The 23,299-nt window shown below is 39.3% G+C and overlaps 1 protein-coding gene across 24 annotated transcripts in view; it reads right to left on the reverse strand.

Annotated features, from left to right (window-relative positions):
• Window positions 1-23,299, reverse strand: part of LOC106095735 (cell adhesion molecule Dscam2) — a 433,819-nt gene that overhangs the window by 202,080 nt on the left and 208,440 nt on the right. For 2 of the 24 annotated variants that reach the window (XM_013263057.2, XM_013263056.2), the window contains exon 7: window positions 22,738-22,858. The exons of 20 other annotated variants lie outside the window; for them this stretch is intronic. In XM_013263057.2, the coding sequence (XP_013118511.2) occupies window positions 22,738-22,858 (121 nt within the window). Of the gene's footprint in view, window positions 1-674; window positions 799-4,691; window positions 4,816-22,737; window positions 22,859-23,299 lie in introns of all 24 variants that reach the window. 2 more of the 24 variants (XM_059369655.1, XM_059369660.1) reach the window with 2 other exon arrangements.

A 23,299-nucleotide genomic window follows, 5' to 3' on the forward strand; every position in this document is an offset into this window, starting at 1 on the left:
AAACGAAGTGTAAAAATGAAAAAAAAATATCCTATTTTATTTTTAACGATTTTATTAATTTTTTTTGGATTTATTTTTTAACGTATTCCATTTTCATTATTTTTTTGGATTTTTTTACAACCAACAGAATATTTTCGAAAATATACACTAAACAATGATTAGTGGCAACAACAAATATTATTTAATTTAGTTTTTTACCTAATAAAAGGAACCGGATATGCTTGAGCTTGACATAGCAATACAACATCTAAGGAGCTTTTGCCTAATAAGCTGCTAATTTTCGAGACTGTATTGAAGGTGGGAGCTTTTGCACCAACAGGCTCTAAAATTTACATAAACGTATTATCTTTAAACGTATACTTTCACAAATTCGAATAAACTGCCTGAATGGAAAAAGAAAACATGAAAATTGTATATAATTTACCTAATAATAGGTACCGGATATGCTTGAGCTTGACACAATAGGGCAAAACTTTGACCTATTGCCCGAGTATAGGAAAAACTATTGGAATCCGTATTAAAAGAAGGAGCTTTAGCACCCATAGGTTCTAAAATAGGAAGTTAAAAAAATAGATATTATCACAACTCTAATAATTCTGTGAAGACGTTTTATTCTTTGAAAACTGCCTGAAGAGCTTTCTCACACGATGATTTACTTATACAACTTTATTTACCTTATAATGGGCACAGGAAACGCTTGAGCCTGACAAAGTAGGGCAAAGCTTGTTTTTATATTTCGTTCGAATATACTACCCTTGGAATCACTGGAAAATGTGGGAGCTTTTGAGCCCACAGGTTCTAAAACATAGTTTTAATGAAAAATTGCATTTCAATTAGATTTTCTGTAATTGAAGAGTTAACAGCCTGAATGTTTAGAGAAACATCATGTTATATACATTTCATATATTTTTCCAATTAATTCAAGATTAGGTGCGTTCTTAAGAATTGCTTTGACTTTTATCTTTAAACTAAACCTTTGCCTAGCTAAGGCAACCTTCAATTAAGCTTTTTACTGCACAATATTTACCTAATAATAGGAACTGGATATGCTTGAGCTTGACACAGCAAAGCAAAGCTTTGGCCAACAGCCCGAGTATACGAGAAAATATTCGAATCGGTATTAAAGGAGGGTGGCTTGGAGCCCATGGGTTCTAAAATGCAAAAAAGGTTAATAAAACGTTTCTATACATTTTCAATTAACAAAATAACAAATTATTGAAAACTGCCTTCCTTAAAGTACCAGACAAGTCGTTGGTTGAAGAAGCTTCTGCAAGAAGTAATGCTAATGCACATCACCAGATATGGGGAAGTTCGGATGTCAAAGAAAGGCGTGAACTGCTTATCGAATATATTATAAATTGCAATCTGGCGATTTGTACTTAAGGGGATAAACCGACCTTTATTACCAGGAACAGACAGGAGGTACTAGATATTACTAGAAGTTATAAGTGGAAGAATATGCGACTGGGAAGTATTGGATGACCACAGGTTCTCTGATCATCGCTATATTAGTTTCAGCCTTGGAGAAAATACTGCTGCAGTGGTCCCTCGGCTAAACAGAAGAAAGGCGGATTGGGATAAATTTCGGTACAAAGTCCGCACTTCTATCCCTTCTAGACCAGAAAAGGAAGTGGAAACTATGGAGGATATAGACATAGTGGTCAAGCGGATCACGAAGACCCTGAATGACTCGCTTGTGTCAGCTTGCCCTAGTGCCAAACCAAGGGGCAAACAGCGACCGCCATGGTGGACCCAAGAGCTGGTTGGTCTAAAGAAGGACAGCAGAAAACTCTTCAACAGAGCAAAAGCCACAAGAGCACCACACCATTGAGACACCTATAAGGCTGAGCTAAGAAAATATAAGGGTGAGCAGCAAAAGGCTCAGAACAAACCCTGGGTATAATTCTGAGGCCTCTCGACTAAGGAAGATTCAGTCCTCGAGACCTATTACGGTGGGGTTTATTCAGAAGTCAGAGAATGTATGGAAAATGGAAGGTGAGGAAACACTAGAGCTACTCGTTGATACACATTTCCCGGGAAATTCTCCAACGGACAACGTGGCGCCAGAAGACGTTGTCACTGGTATCCATTCGTCGGAGGCTATTAGGGAAATTGTGAGCTGAGCCGAAAATCCTTTGGGCGATAAGAAGTTTCGACTCCTATAAGTCGCCACGCACTGATGATGTATCACCGGTTGAATTACAAGCGTGTCTGATAGACTGGTTCCCTGGCTTAGGGAGATATACTCTGCTTGTATCAGAATGTCATATTCACCTGTGGGATGGAGGCACACGAAGGTCATTTTCATTCCGAAAGGAAAACCCTAACACGTCCTATTAGTTTGTCAACCTTTATACTGCAGACCCTTGAGAGGTTGATAGAAACATACCTTAGGGCAAAGATCCCTGGAGATCGCCTGTCGCGGCTGCAGCATGCAATATCCACTGCAAATCCACTGAAACAGCCCTTCATGACCTAGTCGGCTACATAGAGGGTTCTCTCGATGTCAAGGAATACGGAATGGTAGCATTTCTTGACATTGAAGGTGCTTTCAATAATGTAAAACCGATGTCAATCATGAAGGAGTCGGCGTTTCTAGACATCAACTCTACCGTAAGAAAGTTTATTAATAACTTACTTAAAAAAAAATACATTACGGCAGGCATGGGATTTGTGGATCTAAAAAGATGGGTCAGCTGAGGTACACCTCAAGGAGGTGTACTGTCTCCTCTACTTTGGAATATAACCATTAACAATATATTATTGTCTCTGAAAGAATAATGCGTGAAAGTGGTCGCGAATGCTGATGACGTGGCAATTGCAGTTAGGGTAAAGTTTCCCAGCACTCTAAGAGATATATTTCAGGAAGCTCTACGTGCACCAGCCAAGTGGGCTATCGAAGGTGGTCTAGGTATAAATTCTTGCGAGACAGAAGTTGTTCTTTTCAGCAGGAGATACAAGTTGCCTTCAGTGGAACCTGCTTCCTTGGGTGGAGAGAATGTTCCATTTACAGAAAGCGCACAATACTTTGTGTATTGCTGGACAGGAAATTGAACTTCAAATCCAATATTTTAGAAAGGCCAAGAAAGGCAACTCTTGCCCTAGACACCTGCGAGAGAGCCATTGGCAAAAGTTGTGGGTTTAGGCAGTTGTCAGACCTATATTGCTATATGGTGTTGCGGTCTGGTGGACGGTGCTTCAAAAGTCCACCTACTGTTCAATACTAAACCGGATCCAAAGGATGGTTAGTTTGTGCATCACAGCCGCACTGAGGACGACACCATCTGATGCACTGAATTTAATGCTACATCTAATGCCTCTGGACATTGTGGCTACCGAAATTGCAGAGACCACTGCCGTGAGGTTAAGGGAGCTTTCTCATTGGTCATGTGAAGCTACGGACACTGTGTTATCCTTGATACAATATGCGATATTCCAGGCAGTGTGGATTACACCCTACCTGAGTCGCTTTTTGATAAAAAGTACTGTACCACTATTCCTGATAGAACCGATTGGAACTACGATAACCCTGGTAACAGAAGTTACATAGACTTCTATACAGATGGTTCCAAACTAAACGACCAGGTGGGCTTTAGGGTGTACTCCAATGATCTAGAAGTGATCATTTTGAAAAGGTTACCCGACCACTGCAGTGTGTATCAAGTGGAGATCCTTGCAATTAAGGAAGTTGCGGAATAGTTAAGATATTGTCATTACGACGATTGACATAAATATCTTCTCAGACAGCCATTAAATCCCTGGAGAACGTTTTTCTGAACACAAAAACCTCACTCGCCTGTCTCAGAGCTCTCAACGAGATGGTTGAACAGTTCAAAATTCACCTGTTCTGGGTACCGGGCCACAGAGATATCCCAGGGAATTGTAAAGCGGACGAGCTTGCGAGACTAGGAACTACCCTACACATTCCAGGGAAACTGGAATCTGTAGGTATGCCTCTAACGACATATAAGCTAAGTTTTCAGGACCAGACCCATAGAACAACGAATGATAGATGGTCACAAACGAATGATAGTTGGACTAGAAGAGGTCTCCCGCTATGCTGTCACTGGCTTGAACAGACGTCTCAGTCATTGTGTCCGTCATGACAGGTCACTGTATAATCGGAAAACATGCTGACGGACTGAAGGTTGCCAGCAACGAATTTTGCAGAAGCTGTGAGGACATCGAAGAAAAAGAGACGATAGTGTGTGTCCCGCACTAGCAGTCAGAAGGAGTTCCACTTTAGGATCTCAATTCTTTGAGAACCTGTCTGATTTAGCGGATGTGAACATTCGCTTGTTATTGGGCTTTTTAAAGCGATCTGGATGGTTCAAAGGAACTAGAAGGCATCTTCCTTCTTCCGTTCCTGTGGTATCACAATGGACGAAAACGTCTAAGTGAGTCTGATGGCAGACTGCCACTTAAACCCAACCTAACCAGTACCAGCCAGAGGAATATGAAGACACCTATACTCATAAGTTTACAACATTTTGCATGGTTTTCTTATATGTATGTCTTTAGACACTAAAGCTTAGAGCAAGAAATGACCATGAATTGAATCAGAATTTGTGGTTATATCGCCACCGGTCATAGTTTTGAGTTTAAAATTGAATTTGGACTACATTTCTCGTAGAAAGTTTCCTAAATAGTTGTCCTTGTTTTCTAATTTGCATCCTACGTTGTTTGATTACCTTGTTATTGGCACCGGAAAGGCTTGGGCCTGACACAATAGAGCAAAGCTTGAGTTTATTGCCCGCACGAACATACTGACTTTGGAATCACTGGAAAATGTAGGAGCCTTCGCACCCACGGGTTCTATGCAAAACAAAGGAAATTTTTTTACAACTCATTGGGTGGAGAAAATGTTTAAACTTTAGAACCAGTTGGCATGTGTAGCTACCCAAACTATTTTGAATTTAAATTGTTTACCTAAAAAAGGAACTGGATACGCTTGAGCTTCACATGTCAAGGCAATAGTTCCGCTTAATGGTATATATACACTAAAAGTACTAGCATCACTGGGAAATGAAGGGCGCTTAAAACCCATAGGCTCTGAAATTAAAAAAAGCATACAAGCATACATACAATGGCGAAAGACTCCTTCGAGAATTTTATGAAAACATTCCAAAAAGTCTATACATTAATTGGTCCAAGTGTCCATTACCCAGGCGATATTGAAGAAAAGTTTAAAGTTAGGAATTTCAAATATTCTATTGTGAATGTCGTATATGTCGTATGGACCATTTAGAGAAGAAAACCTGGCCTTATCTCACAAAAAATACAATAACTGCCTGAATGTGGTAAATATTCAAGTAACCTATTTTGATTACCGAAAAAAGGGCACCGGATATGCTTGAGCTTGACACGTTAGTGCTAAAGTCGAGTGTATAGCCGAATGGTGTGAAAAAGTTTGTACCTCGCCAGGAAAATTGGGTTTTTTGGAGCCCATGGGTTCTGCAATCGAGTTGTAAAATATATGTATGTTAAAAAGAGTGTTTATGTGAAAACTGATTGAATGTTGGGACGAGTAAAAAATTTTATGTATATATACACCCAAAACAAGTAAAAAGGCGTTAAGTTCGGCCGGGCCGAACTTTGAATACCCACCACCTCGGTTATATATGTAAACCATCTTTCGCCAAAATCCGGTGATAAATGCATACCTTATGCCCCATGGCAGCTATATCTAAACATGCTCCGATTTGGATCAAATACTAATAAGTACAAGTCATTGTTCAATTGTATTTAACAATATATTGGTCTTTTTGGTAGCTAAAAATAAACCGCTCTGAACCATATACGACACGGATGTCGAAAAGCCTAACATACGTCACTGTGTCAAATTTCAGTGAAATCGGATTATGCGCCTTTTATGGGGCCAAGACTTAAAATCGGGAGAACGGTCTATATGGTAGCTATATTCAAATCTGGACCAATTTGGGTCAAGTTGCAGAAAAATGTCGAAGAGCCTAATACAACTCATCGTATCAAGTTTTGGCAAAACCTTAAATCGAGAAATCGGTCTATATGGCTGCTATATCCAAATCTGAACCGATCTGGGCAAAATTGAATAAAGATGTCGAAGGGCCTAACACAACTCACTGTCCCAAATTTCAGAAAAATCGGATAATAAATGTGGCTTTTATGGGACTAAGACCCTTAATCGCCGGAGCGGTCTGTATGGCAGCTATATCCAAATCTGGACCGATATGGGCCAAATCGAAGATGGATGTCTAAGGGCCTTACACAACACACTGTCACGAAAATCGGACAATAAAGGCCCCTTTTATGGGCGCAAGACCTTAAATCTAGAAATCAGTCTATAAGCAGCTATATTCAAATCTTGACCGATCTGGTCCAAATTGAAAAAAGATGTTGAAGGGCCTAACACAACTCACTGTTTCAAATTTCAGCAAAATGGGATGATAAATGCTTCTTTTATGGGCCTAAAACCTTAAATCAAGAGATCGGTCTATATGGCTATATCCAAATCTGGATCGATCTGGGCAAAATTCATGAAGGATGTCGATGAGCCTAACACAACTCACTGTCTGAAATTTGGGCAAAATCGGTCAATAAATGCCCCTTTTATGAGCGCAAGGCCTTAAATCGAGAGATCGGTCTATATGGCAGCTATATCCAAATCTGGACCGATATGGGCCAAATCGAAGATGGATGTCTAAGGGCCTTACACAACACACTGTCACGAAAATCGGACAATAAAGGCCCCTTTTATGGGCGCAAGACCTTAAATCTAGAAATCAGTCTATATAGCAGCTATATTCAAATCTGGACCGATCTGGTCCAAATTGAAAAAAGATGTTGAAGGGCCTAACACAACTCACTGTTTCCAATTTAAGCAAAATCGGATAATAAATGTGGCTTTTATCGGCCTAAGACCCTAAATCAGCGGATTGGTCTGTATGACAGCTTTATCCAAATCTGGACCGATCTGGGCCAAATTAAAGAAGGATGTGGATGGGCCTAACACATCTCACTGTCTCAAATTTGGGCAAAATCGGACAAGAAATGCCTATTTTATGGGCGCAAGACCTTAAATCGAGATATCGGGTCTATGTGGCAGCTATATCCAAATCTATACCGATCTGGGCCAAATTGAAGAAGGATGTCGAAGGGCCTAACACATCTGACTGTCTGAAATTTGGGCAAAATCGGACAAGAAATGCCTCTTTTATGGGCGCAAGACCTTAAATCGAGAGATCGATCTATATGGCAGCTATATCCAAATCTGGACCGATCTGGGCAAAATTGAATAAAGATGTCGAAGGGCCTAACACAACTCACTGTCCCAAATTTTAGAAAAATCGGATAATAAATGTGGCTTTTATCGGCCTAAGACCCTAAATTAGCGGATCGGTCTGTATGGCAGCTTTATCCAAATCTGGACCGATCTGGGCCAAATTAAAGAAGGATGTCGATGGGCCTAACACATCTCACTGTCTCAAATTTGGGCAAAATCGGACAAGAAATGCCTCTTTTATGGGCCCAAAACCTTAAATCGAGAGATCGGTCTATATGGCAACTATATCCAAATCTGGATCGATCTGGGCAAAATTCATGAAGGACGTCGATGGGCCTAACACAATTCACTGTCTCAAATTTGGGCAAAATCGGTCAATAAATGCCCCTTTTATGGGCGCAAGGCCTTAAATAGACTTAAAATCGGCTGAACCGATTATCTTGAAATTTTCACAGATTGTGTAGGTTGTTCTGGAAGGAAACATAGGCTATATAATTTTTTGATATCGGGAGGGGGCGGACCCTCCCCCTTACCCCAAAAGTACTACCCAAAAATTAAACTGGACCGATCGGGACAATATGGGATTCAAATGAAAGGTATTCAAGAGTAGAGTACGAATTTCATAATAAAAGTTGGGTTCAAGTACCTGGGCCCCAGCCCCAAAACCCCTTAAAATAGGTTTATTTGACGATCATGACAATATGGGACTCAAATGAAAGGTATTAGAGAGTAGATTACGAATATGACATTAAAATTTGAGTCTAGGAACCCATCGCGCTGCCCCAACCCCAAAACTCCCCCAAACAGACATATTGGACGTTCATTTCAATTTGGGGCTCAAATGAAAGGTATTCGGGAGAAGATTTCGAATCCGGCATACAAAACCAGATTGAAGTATAGGGGGTCACGCCACGCCTCAAAAACGACATTAGACCCATTATGACTATATGATACTTGGCCGAACCGATTTTCTTAAAATGTTCATAGATTGTGTTTGTCTGGAAGGAAACATAGGCTATATAATTTTTAGATATCGGGTAGAGGCGGACCCTTCCCTTACCCCAAAAACGCCACCCATATCCGAAAGTGGTCCGATGGGCGCAATAAAGGTATCAAATGAAAGGTATTGGAGACCAGAAAACGAATATGGTATTAAAATTTGGGTCCAAGTACACAGCGGGCCCTCCCCAAAACCCAAAAACTTCTCTAAACAGATTTATTCGAAGTTCATGTCAATATGGGACTCAAATGAAAAGTATTAGGCAGTAGATTAAAAATATGGCATAAAACATTAAAACCAAGTAATGGAAGTTCACCCACCCTCAAATACCCCCAAATTGGCATATTAGTCGACCATGGCTATATGGGACTCAAATGAAAGGTATTAAGAAGTAGATTACGAATATGACATTAAAATTTGCGTTCAAGTTTAGGTGGCGCTTTTCCTTCTAAAGATACGTCAAATGGGTTTTTGGCCCATTATGACAACATGGGACTCAAATGAAAGGTATTTGAGAGTAGAAAACAAATTTGATATCCAATTTTGGAGCCAAGTGTTTTTGGGCACGTCCTAAAGCACCAACATTAAAAGGGGATAAACACCGCTTTATCCGATGTTTTCGCCAGGATTCGAACGCGTTCAGCGTCATAGGCTACAATGGCTCGAATTCGATATCCGCATTCAGGGCGAAGTGTTCCCACCCTAAAACGATATTAGAGAGTTAAAGAAGGCGCAGCGGAGCTGGCTCGGTTCGGCTAGTTTACATATATTTTCGAGGTGGTGGGTAAAGTATGGCCCGGCCGAACTTAATGCCTTTTTACTTGTATTACTCTTTTTTCTTCTTCTTCTTTTTAAAATTTTTTATTCTCACGCAGATTTCACAAAAAATTCATATCACAAGAATTACCTTATAATTGGTACTGGGTACGCTTGAGCTTTGCACAATAATGCAAAACTAGAACCATGAGGTTTCTTTACCTCAATGAGCGTATATTCCAGGGAAAATGTGGGAGCTTTAGCGCCAATAGGTTCTAAATAGAATTAAATATCATGAAATTTCATATGAAAATGGAAATAAAACAAACTACGCGAATATTGGGATGGTGATTTCTAAATGAAAATTTACTAGGAACTGGAAAATTGGCAAAGAAATTTTTGAAATTGAAATTTATTTCCTCGAATTTGATCAAAATACGACGTTAAGTCATATTTTCACTTTGGGCAAAGATTTTTGGAGATTGCTTGTCTCGACAATGTCAAGCACATCGCCATAGTAAGTCCATTGAAACAGCCCTTCACGACGAAGTGGAATCCATTGAAGATTCTCTCGCTGTCAAGGTTTATATAGTGGTAACATTTCTTAACATTAGGGGTGTTTCCAATAATCTTAGCCCAACGTTAGCTGGAGTCTCTAGGCATCTATAAAGCCAAAAGAAAATTTATTAATAACTGACTAAGATGCATTACGACAGGCTTGGAATCTGTAGATCTTAAAAGATGGGTCAGCAGAGGAACACCTCAAGGATGTGTACTGTCTCCTCTACTTTACAATATAGCCATTAACAAATATATTATTGCCTATGGAAAAAAAGGCGTAAAAGTGGTAGCGTATGCTGATGGCGTCTCAATTGCGGTCAGTATTACCAGCACTCTAAGAGATATACTTCAGGATGGTCTACGTGCAACAGCGAAGTGGGCTACCGAAAGTGGTCTAGGTATAAATCCGTGCAAGACAGAATTAGTTCTTTTCAGCAGAAGATACAAGTTGCCTACAGTGGAACCTGTCTCTTTGGGTGGAGAGAATGTTCCCCTACAGAATGTGCAAAATACCTGTGTGTTTTGCTGGAAAGGGCAAGAACGACAATTGCAAGAGAGCCATTGGCAAAAGTTTGGGGTTTAGACCGCGTGTCATGCATTGGGTATATACTGCAGTTGTCAGACCTATAATGATATATGGTGCTGTGGTCTGGTGGACGGCGCTTCAAAAGTCCACCTACTGTTCAATACTTACAGCCGCTCTGAGGACGACACCATCTGAAGCACTGAGTTTAATGCTACATCTTATGCCTCTGGACATTGTGGCTACCCAAATTGCAGCGACCACTGCCGTGAGGTTAAGGAAGCTTTCTCATTGGTCATGTGACGGCTACGGACACTGTGTTATCCTTGATACAATATCCGATGTTCCAGGCAGTGTGGATTACACCCTACCTGCGTCGCTTTTTGATAAAAAGTACTGTACCACTATTCCTGATAGAACCGATTGGAACTACGATAAATCCCTGGAGAATGTAATTCTGAATTCAAAAACCGCCCTCGCAGATCTTTCAACGAGATGGCTGAACAGTTCAAAATTTATCTGTACCTGTGCCAGGCCACAGAGATATCCCAGGAAATTGTAGAGCGGACGAGCTTGCGAGACTAGGAACTACCCTACACATTCCAGGGAAACTGGAAACTGTTGGTATTCCTGTCATGTAAGCTAGATCTTCAGGATCAGGCCGCAATGACAGTTGTTCACAAGGGTTTTTTTTTTTAAGTACTCCAAAATTCCGACTCCGACTTCCAAGACAAATTCTTTTCGACATCGACTCCAACTCCGGAATATATATCTAGGGGACTGCCATCACTGTAGTTGATGAATGCGAGATCTTTCAACACGTAATTCCTGGCATAGATTTTTTTTTGGGTACTTTTTATACCCACCGCCATAGGATAGGGGTATACTTATCAAATCATTCCGTTTTTAATACTTAGATATATTCGTCCAAGACCCCATTATGTATACACATTCTTGATCGTCTCGACGGTCTGCGTCGATCTAGTCATGTCTGTCCGTCCACCCGTCTGTCGAAATCACGATAGCGGTCGAACGCGTAAAGCAGGCCATAAAAACCGATCTCCCGATTTGACTTCTTAAACCTTTACAAGCCGCAATTTATGTCCGATTTGGCTGAAATTTTGCACGTATTGTTCTATTATGACTTCCAATAGCAGAGTCCAGTACGGTCCAAATCGGTCTATAAGATGATATAGTTCCCATATAAACCGATCTCCCGATTTGACTTCTTGCGCCTTCACAAGACGCAATTTTTGTCCGATTTGGCTGAAATTTTGCGGGTAGTATTCTGTTGTGACTTGCAACAACTGTGCCAAGTACGGTTTAAATAGGCCAATAACCTGATATAGCTCCCATATAAACCGAAGTCCCAATTTGAATTCTTCAGCCCTTAAAAGCCGCAATTTTTGTTAGATTTGTCTAAAATTTTGCATATAGTGTTCTGTTGTAAACCTGATATAGTTCCTATATAAACGATCTCCCGAGTTGACTTCTTGAGTCCTTATAAGCCGCAATTTTTGTCTGATTTTGCTGAAACAGTCTATAACCTGATATACAATAGCTGTCATGTAAACCGGTCTCTCGATCATCCTTGTTCTGTTCGCAGGATCTTTAATTTTTGCTGGTTTGACAGAAGTTTGGTATTTAAAAAAAATTATGCCCTTCAACTAAATTTGTTTTGTATACATTTTTAGAAGAATCCATAATGTTGGGTTCCCAAGATTCGGCCGGGCCGAACTTGGCACGCTTTTTTTGTTTTAACTCTAATACTATTTATTTAAGTCTTATATACTCGCGATTGATTTGTATACCCCTTTGGCGGGTTTGGACCACTAGGCACCCCACCACGGCAAAAAAAATGTTTGCTTGCTTGGACCACCCAACTACCATATCTAACGTTTTTTAAAATTACAGTAATAAGGAGTTCGTTTTGGGAGTGGGATGGCCCCCATACATTTCGCCTTAAATATGGTTATCAAATTATTGCTCTACCTTTAAATAAGTTCCCATATTTCCATTATCGATAAATATGTACCGGTTGGGGGTATTATGAGACCCCCAAACACTTGGCCCCAAATTGAATATCTTGTTCGTTTTCTTCTCTCAAATACTTTTTATTTGATTCCCATATTGACATGATGGGTTAATTACCCTATTTGAGATGATTTTAGGGGATAAAGCGCCACCTAGATATTTGGACACAAATTTTAATATCATATTCGTAACCTACTCCTAACCAGCTTTCCCTTGAGTACTAAATTGCCATTAACGGTTAATATGCTCATTTGAGGGGATTTTGGACGAGGGGTGACCCCCGATTACTTGGACTTGATTTCAATAGCTTTCATTTGAGCCCCATCTTAAAATGAACTCCAATGTGTATGTTTTAAGGAGTTTTGGGGTGGAAGCGTCCCTCTGGGTATTTGAACTCGAGTTTTAATTGTATCCGTATTCTACTCTCGATTACCTTTTATTTGGTATGCACATTGTCCCTTGTGATTTTGGGTGCTGTTTTGGGTTTTTCTACGTTCTTGTGTAAAACGCTTAGTTTGGAGTTATTTTTGGTATTTTTCTCTGTAATGAACTCCTTTATAACTATTGCAACAATAGCTAAAAAAATCGGAGCAGCGGGCGAAAATCGACTAGAAACTAAATCCATTTCGACGTTTTCGACATTGTAACCTTTTTCTTTTTTTGCGACTTTTTTGACTTCAAAGTCGATTATTCGACTTTTTTTAAACAAAAAATTCGACTTCGACCTACTGACACCCACAAAAATTATTTTTCTCAAAATTTTTAGATTGATTTCTAACTTCGCGGTAAACCTTTAATAATAATTGCAAGTGATCTCCTTTTCGCTCTTTTACGTTGGCCCCATCTAATATTCATTTAAAAAATTAAAGGATGGGTAATTTGGAACAAAAATTAACCCTGAAAACATAGCATAACCATCAAAGGTCAATGTTAGATACCACCGAACGAGGGGTCACGTGTAAATCAAACAACAAATCAAGGTTAACCCCAACACATGGCAGCAACAAAACAAGGCGGCCAAGTAAAAAGACTGCAACAAGTACAACCACGACGAGTGTGAATGAACTGAAAATAAAACGGATACGAGGCAAGTGTGGGAAAAAACAAAAGTAGAAGAAGAAGTGAACAACAATGACAATAACAATGCAATAAGCGGCATAAGCAGCTTCTAACAAGTGTTAACGAACGAAAGTGAAAAAGCCAAAACGGGTGGCTATCATGCGCAAACACACACACACACACACACAAACTCCCCACAATCAATACACTTGTACATGCAGCCATCATCCATCCACCCACTCACCACCATCCCTGATACGCAGACAATTCCGGTGCTCTTTACGAGGCCTTCATTATATTTTTACGGCACGAGACCGCACTACAAAAACCTGACCCAAAAACGTGCTCCCTCAAATTTCATTCATAAAAATACAAAATTCATTTAAACAAACCTACTGTCTCTTTCGCACAAGACCATTTTTCTTTATTCTCTGTGTTTGAATTTTCTAAACAAAACCCCCAATACAAACCCCACCCCTTCGAAAGAAACCGAAGATAAAAACAAACCGCAATAATCAAAGAGAGCAACATAAATTCAATGAGAGAGTGCAACAAGTTTCTCAATGTCATTTTTAAGGGGCAATTGATTTGGGAAATTTTCTCCTTTCAGACATGCGCCTTTGCTACGAGTGTAAAAGGGATAGCCTATGGCCGATGAGTGAACAGAATAGAGATCCTATGGATAACAGCTGTTCCATAGAACCGCTATTTTTTGTTTACTCCATAAATTGGCACAACAAAAACAAATACCGGGTCTCAATCAAAGAGTGTGGGTCTCAATGAGTTTGAGTTGTTGATGGGGGCATTATTTTGCTGTAGTGTGTGTGAGAGAAAACGACCGAGGGTTGCTTGGTCGCGTGTAAAATAGTGAAAATATGATTGTAAATGAATGTGCCAAGTTGAGCGCCAATATTTTGTCTACTGTTTTGCAGTGTGTTGTTATGGTGTCTGTATGTAATCAAGGCATGAGGTTGCAGGGGGAGACAATGTTTCTCTTGGAGAGCAAAAACACCAACTGGCTCCAATGTAAACAATTATACTTTGTTTTTGCTTGGCTCCCCACACAAATACAAAAACAATTTGTTAGTTCTTTGTTGGATGGGGATGACATGTCTGTGTGAGTTTTATTATTTACCGTAAAGCGGGAGGTGATTTGTTGTATTTATTTTATTTTAGCCGGCAAAGGCCGCCAGATGGAGTGAGCTGTCGTAAAACGTGATTTTATGAATTATCTTAAACAGAGTTGAGGGTGGTGGCGGATGCCTGTTTATTTTTCTTCTTCTTTATCTCTTCAATGTCTATGGATGGTGTGAGCTATGTCGAAGATTTTTATTATAATTTTATAGTTTAAGGGGGAGGGTGAAACATCATGTGCTTGTGTTTATGGAAGAGAGTATCATTTTGCGTACGCAAAAGCAAAAAACATGAATGGAAATATGTAAACAATCATAGATACATGTGAAACGTTTAAACTGTCGGCAAAATTGCATACCAACCTAGTAAAGGTGAGTAGTAAATGATGTTTATTTATTGAGACGCTTTTTTAATGTGAGTTTTTATTACTTTCGGTAAGTCATTAAGTTCGAGGCATAATACAATAACTTTAAGTCAAAGTCATGAGTGGAGAGGCTAATGTCACATTTTCTGGCAATAAATTTTCAATACCAATAATAAAAAATTTAAAGAAATACAGGCACAAACGCTATGTAGTTCGGTGTCGACTTCATTGCACCCTACTAGGTTATAAGAGGACACAAAGTTGTCATTTCTCCAATTTTGGCATGACAATTAAGGTAAATACGATATTAAATGCAGCCTCCATGTGCTTCAACAAATGAAGAAAGGCAAATAAGTGGTGGTACCTACTATGCAATTTAGAGTGATCCATAAACCGGGCTTTCTTAAAAGACCCATATTTTTTCCAAACGCAGGATAAATTCTTGATTGGCCAAAATCGGACTATATTTGGATATAGCTGCCATATAGACCGATCTGTCGATATAAGGTCTTAAGCTCAAAAAAGGGGAATTTATTGTCTGATTTCGCTAAAAGTTGGAACAGTGAGTTAAGCTATGGCCCCGATATCCGAGACGAATATGGTCCAGATCGGACCACAGTTAGATATAGCTGCCATATAGACAATCGGCCGATTCAGTGTCTTAAAGCCGAACTTAATACGTTTTTACTTGTTTTCACTATTTAGTAGACATGTTTGGGCATGTTTTCCGGCCTAACGACGAAGCCTATTAAAATTGGAAAAAATCGGTTCAGATTTGGATATAGCTCCCATATATATGTTCATCCGATTTGCAGTAATAATGCAATAAAATAGTCATTTGTTCCCGATTCTCTCGAAATTTGGCACGAATTATTTTCTCTTGACTCTCGATATTATAGATGAATTTCATAGAAATTGGTTCAGACTTAAATATAGCTCTCATAGAGCCAGTGAAATCGCATTTATTCACCAACCTTCCCAAAATTTTGTACAACGCTTTTCTCGACGACTTCCACAATGTTTATAAAGTTTGCTCGAAATCGGTTCAGATTTAGATATAGCTCGCATATTTATGTTCGTCCGATTTGCAGTAATATTGTAATCAAATGGTCATTTGTTAATCGATTCTCTCGAAATACGGCAGGACGGATTTTCTCTTGACTCTCGACATTATAGATGAATTTCATAGAAATTGGTTCAGATTTAAATATAGCTTTCATATATGTATATCGCCCGATTTTCACTTCTAGAGCCATTGCAATCGCATTTTTTGACCAATTTTGCCAAAAGTTTGCACAACGCTTGTCTTGACGAGTACCACATTATCTGAGAAGTTTGCTCGAAATCAGTTTAGTATTAGATATAGCTCCCATTTATATTTTCGTCAAATGTTGGGTAATTTGCCATAACGTTGTCATTTGTGAATCGTAGTTATTACAGTTTGAACATATTTGCTCGAAATGTGATACGAATTGTTTAACAACCCATCCGAAAACATCCGGCGAGGTACATCAAAATTGGTTCAGAATTAGACATAGCTCCCACTTTGTACCTTTAGGGTAGGTGTAGGGTATTATAAAGTCCGCACCGCCCGACTTTTTTATATAAGTGCCGGTATCTGTTAGCAGCTCCAACGTCTCATCACCTTCCCCATATGCTATCGCTTGCCGCACCGATTTGCATAAGTGAGCTCGTAGTACTAGGTGTTCCGTTATGACACCAAAAGCTATACAGACCTTCTTCTTACTACATTTCAGTAATAGCCTCGTCCCCTCACGATCCGCATCTCCTCATAGGATTTTAGCCACCCTACAGACAATGTCGCTGTTCCACAGTGTTATATGCACGTTTGTTGGCCACGCCCTTAAATCGGACTGCGTCGGCCCGAAAGGCTTCGGGTTAACCAAGTTTATAGACGGCAGTTCTCTGGCCTTCACTGCCAAATAGTCTGCCCGTTTATTCCCCCTTACTTTTTATGTCCGGCACGATCGCGACAATATAGGTATCAAAAGAAAGGTATTGTAGAGTAGAATGCGAATATGATTTTAAAATTTGAGTCTAGGAACCCATCGGGCTGCCCCAACCCCAAAACTCCCCCAAACAGATATATTGGTCGTTCATTTCAATATGGGGCTCAAATGAAAGGTATTCGGGAGTAGATTTCGGCATACAAAGTCCGGATTGAGTCCACCCCTCAAAAACGCCATTACACCCATTATGACTATATGATACTAGGCTGAACCGATTTTCTTAAAATGTTCATAGATTGTGTTTGTCTGGAAGGAAACATAGGCTATATAATTTTTAGATATCGGGTGAAGGTGGACCCTCCCCTTACCCCAAGAACGTCACCCATATCCGATAGTGGTCTAATGGGCACAATAGAGGTATTAAATGAAAGGTATTGGAGACCAGAAAACGAATATGGTATTAAAATTTGGGTCCAAGTATCCAGCGGGCCCTCCCCCAACCCTAAAACTTCTCTAAACAGATATATTCGATGTTCATGTCAATATGGGACTCAAATGAAAAATATTAGGCAGAAGATTAAAAAATATGGCATAAAACATTAGAACCAAGTAATGGGAGGTCACTCACCTCCAAATACCCCCAAATTGGCATATTAGTCGACCATGGCTATATGGGACTCAAATGAAAGGTATTAGGGAGTAGATTACGAATATGACATTAAAATTTGCGTTCAAGTCTAGGTGGCGCTTTTCCTCCTAAAGATACGTTAAATGGGTTAATTGACCCATTATGACAATATGGGACTCAAATGAACGGTATTTGAGAGTAGAAAACTAATATGATATCCAATTTTGGAGCCAAGTGTTTTGGGGTACACCCTAAAGCACCCCCTAAACTGAAATTCATTTCCGTTGGGAATAAAGAACGAATTTGATATCTATTTTTAGTGCAAAGTGCTGGCCATGGCAATATGGGACTAAAATTAAAGGGATTTGGAAGTGTAGCATAAATTTGATATCCATATTTAAGTCGAAATGTCTGAGTTGCCATCCCTCCTCCAATAAGAAGCACCCAGGAACCTAGAAGGGGCAAATTCTCTCACATCAATGAGTGCTTTCCGATTCAAGTTTAAACTCAATGATAAGGGATTTTTTTTTTTATAGCCGAGTCCTGCAGTGCGACACCTCTTTGGGGAACACTTTTTAAATGACCATGTATGGCATTGTAACTCGGAAATATCGCCAACATTAAGAGAGGATAAGCACCGCTACATCCTCTGAGATGAATTCGATATCCGCATTCAGGGCGGAGTGTCTGATGTGATATTAGAGAGTTAAAGAAGGCGCTGCGGAGCGGGCCCGGTTTGGCTAGTCAAGAATATAAATACGCGAAATCTTTGTTTTATTTTTCATATTTGCAATACCATCTTTAATAAATTTACTATTTAACTACCTAAAAGCGGGCACCGGATATGCCTGAGCTGGACATAGGATTGCAAAACTGCTGCCCCAATTACGTTCTATGCCAGACCATTTAATATCACCAGACAGTGTGGGGGCTTTGGCACTAACAGGTTCTACGAAAAACAAACATGAAATCGTATGTGTTTATTAATTGTGACGTTTTGGGCTGCTTTTACTCAAGAAAAACTTGTTTTGGCATACCAAAAGACCAAAACAAAGATTACATCAACTATTCAAATAGCATTAGATCAAATAGAGAAATACACACTATTAAATAAATCGTAAAAAAATACATAGTAATAAACTTAACCTGAATGCTGGCACTGGGTAGGCTTGAGCTGGACAAAACAATGCAAAATCATGAGCTAGCTGACGTTCTATCCATGAACGTTTTATGTCATGCGATAGCAGAGTAGGCGCTTTACCACCCACAGGTTCTATACATCATTGCAAAGAGAGACAACATAACTTGTGAATAAAAATAAAGACTAAATTTGTTGATTGCAATAAAATTCTATTGAAAACTGCCTTAGTTTGGGTTTCGCTGAATTTGTTGGTCATATCTTACCTAAAATAAGGTGCTGGATAACCCTGAGCTGGACATAGTAGTGATATGTCATGGTTTTGTTTTAACTCTAAAGGTTTTTGTTGCAAAGATGGAGTTTTGGGAGGACTACTGGATATGGGCTCTAAAATAAAGGAGGTAGATATTCAAAAATTCATTTTAAAGGAAACCTGTCTGAATGTTGGGAATCTGGTTGATTAAGAAACATCCATGTTAAATACCAATACAATATTAACGGCAATACCCAAAGGTATTACAATTGAAAAACCCAAATCTTAACTTAAATCCGATTTAGGTACAAACTTTAGTAATTGGACATAATTGGAACTGATATTACAAAAATACATGAAACATTGTATAATATTTGGATGAGAATTGCAATACAATTGGGAAGACCGCTTTATATGGCAACTATACCAACTTTGGAACCCATTTTCACAATATTTGTCATGTATAGAAGAAGTCATAACAGTCAAGTTTAGAAGTGTCCCCTCAAATCGGGAGATCGGTTGCTGCGGAAGCTACATTAGGTTAAGAACCGATTTGGTGCTTAAGAATTCATTTGGGGTAGGTCAATTTACATGGCAGCTATATCGGATTATAGAAAGGTTTCTTGTATACAAATCTGGTGGTGTCAAATCCCGCCGAGCAGAAAAAATAGCACTTAAATGAAAAGTGATTGAGCGTGAAGTATAAACAAGCAAGAGCGTGCTAAGTTCGGCCGGGTCGAATCTTATATACCCTCCACTATAGATCGCATTTGTCGAGCTCTTTTCCCGATGTTTCTTTTTAGGAAAACGAAGGATAAAAGAAAATATTTGCTATAATATTGGAGCTATGTCAAGTTAAGACCCGGTCTTAACTGAATGTTGGAGACCATTGTAGAAGTCCTTGTGTTAAATTTCAGCCAATTCCAGTAAGAATTGTGCCCTTTAGGGTCACAAGAAATAATATAAAGAGATCGGTTTATATGGGAGCTATATCAGGCTATGGACCGAATCGGACCATATTTGACACGTACGTTGAAGGTCATGGGAGAAGCCTTTTTACTCAATTTCGGCCAAATCGGATAATAATTACGCCTTCTGGAGGCTCAAGAAGTCAAGATCCCAGATCGATTTAAATTGCAGCTATATCAGGTTATGAACCGATTTCAACTATACTCAACGCAGTTGTTGGAAGTCATAATAAAACACATCATACTAAATTTCAGCCAAAACGGATAAGAATTGTGCCCTCTAGTGACTCAAGAAATCTAGACCCGAGATCGGTTTATATGGCAGCTATATCAGGTTATAGACCGATTACAACCATACTCCGCAGAGTTTTTGGAAGTCATAATAAACCACCTCATGCAAAATTTCAGTCAAATCGGACGGGATTTGGCTCCTCTAGAGGCTCCAGAAGTCAAAACCCCAGATCGGTTTATATGGCAGCTATATCAAAACATAGGCCGATTTGAACCATACATAGCGCAGTTGTTGAAAGTGGTACCAAAACACCACGTTCAAAATTTCAGTCAAATCGGACGATAATTGCGCCCTCTAGAGGCTCAAGAAGTCAAGACCCAAGATCGGTTTATATGGCAACTATGTCAAAACGTGGACCGATTTGGCCCATTTACAATCCCAACCGACCTAAACTAATATAAAGTGTTTGTGCAAAATTTCAAGCGCCTAGCTTTACTCCTTCGAAAGTTAGCGTGCCTTCGATAGACAGACGGACGGACGGACGGACATGGCAAGATCGATTTAAAATTATCTCCCTTACCTTAATTTTCAGAAACGCCAGATCGCGGAGATGGGTGGTGCGATTTAAGCGAAACCTACAAACAAAAATTTGTTATCCGAATTTCGGATACCTAGGGGGAGCGCCCCACCCCTTAATCCTACCAAATGTATATATACACCAATCACGACAGTATGGGACTCAAATGAAAGGTATTTAAGTTTAGAAAACGTATCTGATATCCAATCGTCGAACCAAGTGTTTGGGGGACCACCCCAACCCCCAAAACACCCCTAAGTCTGACATATTTACCAACCATGGCAATATGGGACTCAAATGAAAGGTATTTACGTGTAAAACACGAATCTGATAGCCAAATGTGGGGCCAAGTTTTTGGGGTCCACCTCTTCCTCAAAACACCCCCCGAACAGGACTTATTTACTGACCATGGCAATATGGGGTTTAAATAAAAAGTATTTGAGTGTAAAATACGAATCTGATATCTAGATGTGGGACCAAGTGTTTGGGTGGCCATCCCATCCCCGAGAGCATACCCCAAAGAGGACAAATGTACGATAATAGCAATGTGGGGCTCAAAGGAAATGTCTCCGGAAGTAAAGCACGAATCTGATATCAATATTCGGGAAAAGTGTCTATGGGGCCATCCCACACCCATAACACCACCCAAATAGGAAGTATTTGCTGACCATTGCAATATGAGGCTCAAATAAGAGGTACTTTATAGTAGAACACGTATCTGATATATATTTTCAAAGCTAAGTTACTCAGTGGCCGCCCCATCCCCCAAAAGCGATCATGTTTGGCGACTATGGAAAAATGGAGCTCAAATGAAAGTAATTTGAGAGTAGACTATGAATCTGATATTAACATCTAGGGGACGTCCTACCAAGATAGCAACCCCCAAGTAGGACATATTCGCTGGCTTTTGCAATAAGGGGTTTAAATGAATGGTATAAGAGATTAGAAAACGAATTTTATATCCAATTTTGAGGCCAATGGCAATATGGGGTGCAAATAAATGATATATATGAGAATAGATCACGTTGCTGATACATTTTCAGAGCTAAGTGTTTGGGGGACCACCACACTCCCCAAAACACCATGTCAATATGGGGGTATTGGAGGATAGATCAAGAATTGATACCCACTTTCGGGACCAATTTTCTGGGGGCCTATCCCTTTCCCAAAATACCCCAGAAACAGCAATTTTTTACTGAGCATGGCAATATGGGGCTCAAACAAAGGTAGAATACGAATTTGATATCTTAATGTAGGACCATGTATTTTGGGTATCACTCCTTCCCCAAAACACCATCCAAAGGTAAAAATTTTTCGACCATGGTAATATGTGGCTCTAATGAAAGGTATTTGGGATTAGACAACGAATTTGATAACAAATTTTGGGGCCATAAACCAATGGCACAATGGTGATTAAGTAAATGGCATTTGAGAGAAGAGCACGATGCTGATATTTCTTCATGGCCAAGTGTCTGGGGGACCACCTCATCCCCGAAAACACCGCTAAATCAGACATCATGAGAATATCGGGCTGAAATAAAGTATTTTAAGAATGGAGTACACCTTACATCCAAACTTATGGGATTTAGATAAAGGCACTTATATTGTTAAACTGTCAAATCAAGCGATATACAATGGTATTTCACTAAAAACTCTTTAATTGTCGAAAATAAATATTCAAAGGAAAATTTTGTTCCATATAGAGTAAAAGAAGGCGCAACGGAGCGGGCCTGGTTCAGCTGGTAATACAATAAATATATGTTAATGGTAAAACCAAAGGTAGTACAAAATAAAAACACATGTCGAAACTTAAGCTGCGGGTTTTGCTAAGGTAATGGCGTTAGTGATGTTTGTCTAGAGTTAACTGCAGAGAAATTCCTTTAATGATCTATCTTTTTTTTTCTAAAAAGGCATACCTAAAAGCTGGTGCAGGATAACCCTGTGCTGGACAGAGTAATGATATATCTGAAGATTGCTTCAATTCAAATGGTTTACTCATTATGGAAGGTATACGGGGTGCCGTACTGGATACAGGCTCTGCATAAAAGTTCAACAGAAACGTTTTGTAATCAAATCAGACAATAGACTTTATTGAAAACTGCTTTACTGAAAACTGGGGGGGTATTTAAACATAAAATTACTTTAATTATTTTTTTAGTAAAAAAATCAAATTTTAAACTTAAAAACTTTGATTTTTTTCTTTTACGGAAACCAGTCAAATCCTTTCTAAAATTTTTACCCATATATCCATATAATCTTCTTTCAATTTCAAAACCTACCTAAAATTTGGCGCAGGATAACCTTGAGCTGGACATAAAATGGCAACGCTTTCGTGATGATCCACAACATTTGGTTTATAAGTAAGGGCATTGATTTTAGGAGGACTACTCGAAATAGGTTCTAAAAGCAAATAAAGAATAAGATTAAAACATTGCGAATGGAACTTAAGAATGAATAAACTGCCTGAATATGGAGGAAATTATACTTTTTTTTACCACAAAAGAATGAAAAAAGTCCGAAGAGTCGCAATGTTTCTCGAAGGTTATATTCAAGTTACAACTGACAATGAGTTCTTAAGATTTCCAGCGGGTCTTAACAAAAAACAAGTAAAAGGGTGCTAAGTTCGGCCGGGCCGAATCTTATATAACCTCCACCATGGATCGCATTTGTCGAGTTATTTTCCCGGCATCTCTTCTTAGGCAAAAAAAGGATATAAGAAAAGATTTGCTCTGCTATTAGAGCGATATCAAGATATGGTCCGGTTTGGATCAAAATTAAATTATATGTTGGAGACCTGTGTAAAATGTCAGCCAATTCGAATAAGAATTGCGCCCTTTGGGG

Source organism: Stomoxys calcitrans, chromosome 5 (genome assembly GCF_963082655.1).
Source record: "Stomoxys calcitrans chromosome 5, idStoCalc2.1, whole genome shotgun sequence".
NCBI classification, from domain to species: domain Eukaryota; kingdom Metazoa; phylum Arthropoda; class Insecta; order Diptera; family Muscidae; genus Stomoxys; species Stomoxys calcitrans.